Source organism: Centroberyx gerrardi, chromosome 19 (genome assembly GCF_048128805.1).
Source record: "Centroberyx gerrardi isolate f3 chromosome 19, fCenGer3.hap1.cur.20231027, whole genome shotgun sequence".
Taxonomy (NCBI): Eukaryota; Metazoa; Chordata; class Actinopteri; order Beryciformes; family Berycidae; genus Centroberyx; species Centroberyx gerrardi.
Window position 1 is genome coordinate 12,049,489 of NC_136015.1, and position 7,767 is coordinate 12,057,255.

A 7,767-nucleotide genomic window follows, 5' to 3' on the forward strand; every position below is an offset into this window, starting at 1 on the left:
TGGAAAGGTCGGTGACTTGGCTCACTGCCGGAGCCCCCCCGCTCTGGCATTCACTGAAGCTCTGCACCCACAATGCTGTGCTGCCATACCAGCCTGGTGACACACACTGGAAGAGGCGATGTATGTAGCAAATTAATAATATGTGCAGGGATTTCAAGTGTATCAAACTTTCCATCACCAGGCCTTTATTTCTCATCATTCTCTTGAATCTGATGGTGATCTACACTCAAACTTGCATCACAGGAGAGTTTAATTTCCACTGAATTAGAAACAGCTCATGACAATCAACTGGAGGTGGGATCCTGAAATGTCAGCGGGGATTTCAGCAGAGCGATGCGGTGACTTGAGAGTGGAAGCACATTGTGTGCTGAGGAAGGAAGGTGAGTGGAAACGACAGTGGGTTCCAGTGGGTGTCATTAGGAAGAATGCAATGCCAAGCTGGTATTACATCCTTAGAACTGGTATTACAGTGGTTAATATAAGAATATGAGAATGAACTACTAAAAACTAAAAAACTACTGGTAAAAATACAAACAAAACATCAAGGAATTTACATTGTGTGGGAGAGGAACCATATCGACAGACAATCCGTGATTAATATGTTTTATCAATTTTGGATAAGGCATCAGCTCAATGTCTTGAATGATTTATACCACATACATGCTGCATAAATCTATAGTAAATTTCCATTGCCAGGGTAGTCAGGGTTGTCTATCTCACAAGCACATCATCATCACGTCTGTAATGAATTATGCAGAGGCAGGAATAGATTTTTTCCTAAGCTTGGCGACTGCTCAAGAACTCTAAGTTCTGCCTCTCTCTTAAAAGAACATTAGCCGGTTCTCAGATGCTTGAGCTTGGAGCTCCACTGCTTCCTGCTCCTTTTTTTCCCACCATTTCCTTATCCACTGCCTCTGCACCACCAGATAAGATTAATAGACTACAGTAATTAATTCCATGGTTGGAAAATGATTTTTTTAAAAACACTTTCATACAGTATAAGCCCAGAATATGGTAATGTGGCTCAATTGAGCGACTCAGGCACGCTGTTGAGCAGAATAAGATGAGGATGACAGAGTTCTCTAAGACCTGGTGTGTCAGGTTGCATGTGCATGCGTGTGAGTGTGTGTGTGTGTTTGTGTGTGTGTGTGTGCGTGTACGCTCATGCATGCTTGTGTGTGTGCACATTTGTGTATATTTGCACATTTATACTTGTGCAAAACCATCGCGATTCACTCCAACACAGCTGACACTGCCTCTTCAAAGTGATGAGGCTTTTAATTCACACATGCATACACCCAAATAGCAAGGGATCTGTTCATGTGAATTGCATCACTACCCCCCTGAGTGAAACTACCCCTCAAGGGCAGGCAGAATTCAATTTAATCATACACTGTGAAAAGCGATGTCAAGAGTCTTTAGCACTCCAAATGAGGAGCGAGTCAAGGTGGAGGACTTATTCCATCTCCTGGGAGAATGACTGCAAAGCATCAGGCGGCTGGATCTCGCTCAGTCGCTCACTGTCTCCACTGTGTCTGTATTGATGGTCCTTCATGTTTCCTCTCTCGTTTCCCCACCGCCGCCCTCCTCTTGCTCAGTGTGATGGGGTTCACTGCCTCGCTGGCCACAGCCGTCCTGAGCAGCCTCTTCTTGGCCTCGCTGGCGGCCGGCGTCTCCTCAAGAAGCTCGCGCGCATCGTTTCTGTGGTGCATCTGGAGGAGTTGTAGTAGGCACAACAGCCGAAGCCCTCCGACAGATTGGGCTGGACATGCAGGCAATAGCAGATCTCCCCATCCACCTGCTGCACCCTACAAACTACCCAAAGGAAGTTGAGGAACAGATGATCCAGGTTCCTCCGACTTAGAGTGGCCCTGACCCGGGATCGGAGCATGCTGGGATGGAGATTGCTTGTGGGCCTTCTGGCTGTGGGGCTTTAGTGCATGCACTGTATATTGAGCAGTCACCAAGAGTCAGGCTGGCAGCCTTTAGACAGATGCGACGGTCTCTCCAGGTTTGCTCTCATAACCTGGATGCAGGAAGGAATCTGTGGGACTGGAACAGGAACACAAAATGAAGAAAATACACTGTTCAATTCAGTCTACATAAACATGATTTGGAAACTATGTTGATATTTTTCTCTATTTCACTATACAGAATCTCAAACTCCAAAATAGCTCTAGGCCACTAAGTAGACCTGAATATAAAATAAGGGTTTATAATATTTGAAAACCTGCGGTACACTTCAGTGAACTTGTAAGGCTGATCGAATGTCTAAAAAACAAGACTGCAAGGAAAAATAAATCAACCACACCTCATCTTGTCCAAAGGAAATACGCATATTTCCCCGGGGAGGGGGAGCAGTCCATTTAGCAAGCAATCAAGTAATCTGATGAAGTGAAATGAATGTGAGTGGGGTGGAATGGTAAATCGCCTGTGGAAGCATTTTATCTCATAGGAACACATTAAAGAGGCATTCCGTCAATGTAGGCTATGTTGGGGGAGGCTGTGAAAAATCACAGTCTGCAGGGGTGTGAATCAATGTGACTCTGGTGTTCTCTTTAGCAGAATACATAATTTCTGCCAAACATAATTTGCTCTGAGCCACGGTTAAACATTGTTTCTGTCAGGGAAAAAAAAAGCATGAGTATGAAGCGGTGGTGAAACATGAACATTCATCAGAATTCGAAGAGGCGAACTCCAACCTATAGGCTATAACGTACACAACATGAGAAACCACAGTACAGTGCCGCCTAGATTCCTATTTATATCCCAATCCATGTCGTCTACATTGGAAGTCACACATACTCATTTTTCCAGGCTCTGCCGTGTCCATTCGCTGTGGGAGAGGGGAGAGCGACAGACTCCAGCGTTTGGCAAACAAGTGTGATATGTGCTGTGACTCTTCTCCTCTCTCTCACCAGGGAAATGCTTCTCAGAGTCAAATCCCTGTGTAAGATCGGCAGTGTCGTCATACGCATCACACAAGATCCTCATTCTGATTCCTGTGAATTCGACTTACAACATAATACAACTGAAAAAAGCTTTTGTTTCAAAGTGCAATTCAAAATGTTGGTATTTTGAGCAAAATGTGCCATGTGCAACTGTACTTATTATCAATCATAAAATCACAATATTATGAGCAAAGACCTTCAAATGGCAAACATTTTTTTCTATGCTGCTTATTGGCCAGGTCTCCCTTGTAACAGAGAAACTTGTTCTCAGTGGGACTCACCTGGTAAAATAAAGGTTATATACACTAAAATAAATATATAACTTCCATGTCAACAATAGGGTCCATAGAGTTGGTTAGCAAAAATGTTGAAAGTGGCTTATGTCACTTTCTGTCAAATGGTAGATATCTTATTTTTTTAAAACACAACTCAAATACACATTAGTCTGTGTGTGCAGCTTTTTGCCTTTTAGATAGGCAAGAGGATCCATAAACTGTAGAAGAACTGTACACTTGTAGATGAAAACTAGCCTTTTGATGTATTAGTAACGACATACATGGTTTCCTCACTGAACTTGTCTCATGAAAACTTGTTTCTTGTCTTGCAGAGAACCGTCATTACAAAAACCATCCAGCATGACAAAGAAAATACGCTCAGTTGCTTTGCTGATTAAGTGAGAACACTCCTTCTGTCCGAGCAGTAAGATGTCAGACAACAGCAACATGATAACTCCTGCACCAATTACACAAAACAGAATGCTTTTTTAATTTCAAACTTTACTCAGGACAGGTAAGCAGCTTCAGCCTTCAGAAGCCACTCGTGGATCATGTCTGTCTTGGTGTGTCTTGAGAAGAAGCGCCTCGTGCCTTGTGGTGTAGCGGCGGTTGATGTCAGCGAGGGGGAGCTGGGTTGTGAGATGGGACTCCAGGGGGATCCGTTCCCGTCCTGGGAGCCGCCGCCGGTCATCAGCTCCCTCTCGGACGTGCTCTTCAGTTGCCAGTAGAAAGCCTTGCAGCTGAAGCCTTCTCTCCAGCCCCGGTCGATGTGCTCCAGCAGGCTGACCCGGTGGTCGTGGTACCGCAGACACCCGCGGCACTTGTACCTCCTCGCCCCGCAGACCAGCTCCACCGCCGTGACCGACCAGATGAAGGCGGGGTCGATGTCCGCGTGCAGAGAGGCTTGCAGGACGGTGTCATGCTGTGGGACAAAGCAGCGGTCCTCTCCGCACCCACTGGCTCGGGGCAGGATCCTCAGACAGTCTGGGTGGATTTCACAACCTAGAAGGACAGCGGGCACAGCTGAATGCCTTCCAATTTCACATTACTTTGGAAGAAAGACGACAAAATTGAATGGAAATGTGATCCCCGTCTAGATGAGACAGGACGTTTTTCCAATACCTGGAGAAAAGGGGATTCTCTGTCCCAAAGATTTTTGATATACTTAAACCTAGATAAGATTTAATCCATCTTTCACTAGTTGATACGGCATGTTTCATCTTAAAAGGGGCATTTCACTCATAATGCTCCTGAACTCTATTTTGTTCCAGGCCTCAGTGTAATTTATTCTCGAGGGGAAAAAAAAAACACTTTGGTCCCTAGTTCATTAGATATTTAGCTTGATTTATATTATTTTGATTAAAACACCTAGCACACACTCGGAATAAGTGTCCTCTAAATGACACACAGATGGCACATTTTCAGATAAGAGAATAGTTTTTTGTAAAGTGCTCCTTTGAGTGTCACAAAGGCAAGAACAGCAAGAACATAAACAGACATACATGATGATTGATCTAAAACAACCTGTCTTTTCTTAGTCCGCAACAGAGCATCCATGCTGAGAACCATCGGTGTATCAAGTCTGAACAAGTGACAAGCTGAACCGACACGCTACTCATCATCAAGGACTAGTCTATTGATTAACAAAGTTCTGGTCTAATATTTACAACTACACTCAGACAGTGGCAGTAATGAAAAAGGGCAAGATATTACCCACAATCACCTCCATAACCAAAGTCACATATTGCCATCTACTTGTTTTAATGATTCACACTTGTGTTGAAAGCGCTCAGGTTGAGCACATGAGCATAAGAATGATTTTTCCTGAGAAACCCAAATGTAAAAGTGAGTATTTGGAAGCTGGCGGATTATCAAATGCCTGTAATGTTGGCTTAGCTAGTCGGTGAAGTTGGGATTCCAATCACTGCACGACAGAGAGTGAACAATACAATACCTCTGCCTGTAGCCTCCATGTGATCTGTGAGGTTCGCAGCTGAATCATATTTTGGAGAGCCAAGCCTCTTACAATAGTCCTTGCTGGTGAGGTCCAGCTCTGGCGGAAAAACACAGGGGGTGGCTGATAACTCAAGGCAAATAAGCAACAAGCAATCGAGTCCTGCTTTCAGCGCTGCGCTGGTTGGTTTCACAGACATGGATTAGATAAGGCTGATCCTATACTTAAGTAAGCTTTCAGCTGAAAAAGGCTTTTAGTCTAGGCATGTCTGTGAAACTGGCCTCTTAAGAATTTTGAAAGATTTAAGTACATTTGTAAAAGATACATTTTTCACACACTTACCATGTTAATCTATACAGTGTTCTATGCATTTTCACATCAATGCTATAGAAATGCATGTTTTTGTTGCACTAGAAGAGCATCATATTCATACTCAATTATTCAGAATGATTTGTTGTTATCTCACCTTGAAATTTCTTCACAACAAAATCCATTAGATGTCGCCTATCTTTTCACAGTTGTGCTCATAATTCTGTTTTGAACTCCTGCAGTGCTAAAAGCTGGCAAGTTTTATTGCTCTTCAAATACTTTGTTTCCCCGTTTCCCAGGAAACCAGAATTCTATGAAACTGGAGGGTTCTATCAAATGGAAATGACACACATGATCCAGCAATGAAAACTGCAACACTAATTACAGACATGACTGATTGATGAATTGTGGAATAGTTGAATAACTCATGCTTATTTCAGTTAATTTACCAAATGAGTGATTTTCATGCGAGTTTTACCGCATTCCTCGCCACATGATGATCCACCTAATCAGATCCTGCGCGGTGCAGGTGCTTGGGGAGTGCTATCTCTGTATCTAGGCCTCACATGTTTACTGCACCTTCTGGAGTCTCCCCTGAAAGTGAAAGTGTGTCATCTAATGTATGCAGCCAACAGCCACTGCTCCTGAGCTCTTGTGGGTATTGGGGATTACATAAACTAAACTGACATGCAGTGTGGAAAATGGCCTCCTATGAGTGTGTGTGTGTGTGTGTGTGTGTGTGTGTGTGTGTGTGCGTGCCACTCCTCCTATGGTTCCTCTCTCTCCCTGACAACCGGAGCCTGAACATCTCCAAAGACTTGCACCGTAGGGAGCCTTGATTTGCATTATCATTAAAGACACATATGGGGTGTGGGAGACTGTGGGAGACTGTGCTGCATGTGTGCCACACCCTGGATCAAAAACGAGGCCTACATTACAACAACATACTGTATATCAGTGAGAGCATTTACAGAATTTCAGTTTATTGCAAAGAGCACTCAGTATTTGCACCGCACGCTTCACAGGGACGCACCCAAAAGATTATGACGAGGCACCCGAAGTGAGTCGTGCATACTACAGTAGCCTCACAGCACTCAGCGGCGCTTCTCGTTTTCCTAAGAAGCAGTCGAGTGGCGTCTAGGCAGCATTAGCGCCTGTCAGAATGTGAAGCTTTCTGGCAAGTTCTCCCTCAGAGCATGTCATCCTGTGTGAGAGAGGCACCAGCTTGACTCATGCAGTGCCTTCAGTGGGGTACAAATGCTCCACGCTATTATTTTAAGCAGTGTAGTTAGGCAAAACAGTCAGCTGAGACAGATTTATAGTATACTTAAAAAAAATTTTTAAAAAAGATCTGTGTGTGCTCTAATTAAAGCAATATTCCACTTAGTTTGAACATGGGGGTTATTTGGCACTTGATCGCCATGAAAACCAGAATATAAACTACTCAGCAAGATGGGATGCAGTGGGGATGAGTTAGTAGCGTTCGGATTTTTACTTCCCATTCATTTGAATGAGGCCAGGAAAATATCCTGAAAACTGACATTTAACACGTTTGTGATCAGATTCAACAACAGATCCTGCTTTTAAGACAAACAGAACAAAGCAGTCTTGGGTGCGTTGTCATTTTGCATTTACACAAAAAATAGTATTTAAAAATAAAAGTAGATCCGGTCTCCCAAACAGGACCTATCTCTCCTAAATGGTATCCCTCCGCTATGTTCTCTTCTATCAACAAAAATGCTATTTGGCGAAATTATGTTCTAAAACGTTGGAGCCACAGTCAACTGAAAATCACAGTAGCGGGATCTGTTGTTAAAGGCAAGTTTTCAGGCTATTTTCGGCCTCATTAAAATGAATGGGAAGTAAAAATCCAAAAGCTACAAACTCGTCCAGCTGCATCCGATCTTGATGAGTAGTTTATATTCTGGTTTCCATGGTGGTCAAGTGCCGAATAACCCCCATGTTAAAACTAAGTGGAATATTGCTTTAAAATTCTACCTTTTGCAACATCATGAAATATTTTCACCTCTTGAACTACGTTTTAGTATTTTTTTTATGTGTAGCGACAAGACTGTCATTGGAGAAAGAGGTAGCCCATTTAGTTTCTCTTTTTTTTTAAATGCTTGTACAGTTCTATGCTGTATCTACCATCTTAAATCTACAGTTCTCTCTCTCTCTCTCTCTTTCTCTCAACAGAGGCAGGCATACAGTTGACACCACACAAAGGCATGGCCCACACATCCAGGATCCTATGAAATATCAAACAGCGGAGCATCAT

The 7,767-nt window shown here is 43.4% G+C and overlaps 1 protein-coding gene across 1 annotated transcript; it reads right to left on the bottom strand.

Moving 5' to 3' along the window:
- Positions 1-3,337: 3,337 nt before the first annotated feature.
- spata46 (spermatogenesis associated 46) lies at positions 3,338-5,233 on the bottom strand. Its single transcript, XM_078290121.1, has 2 exons — positions 5,181-5,233; positions 3,338-4,228 (listed from the first exon to the last, which is right to left on the bottom strand). The coding sequence occupies exons 1-2, from the start codon at positions 5,197-5,199 to the stop codon at positions 3,732-3,734; spliced, it is 516 nt and encodes a 171-aa protein (XP_078146247.1). The 5' UTR covers positions 5,200-5,233; the 3' UTR covers positions 3,338-3,731.
- Positions 5,234-7,767: the final 2,534 nt, after the last annotated feature.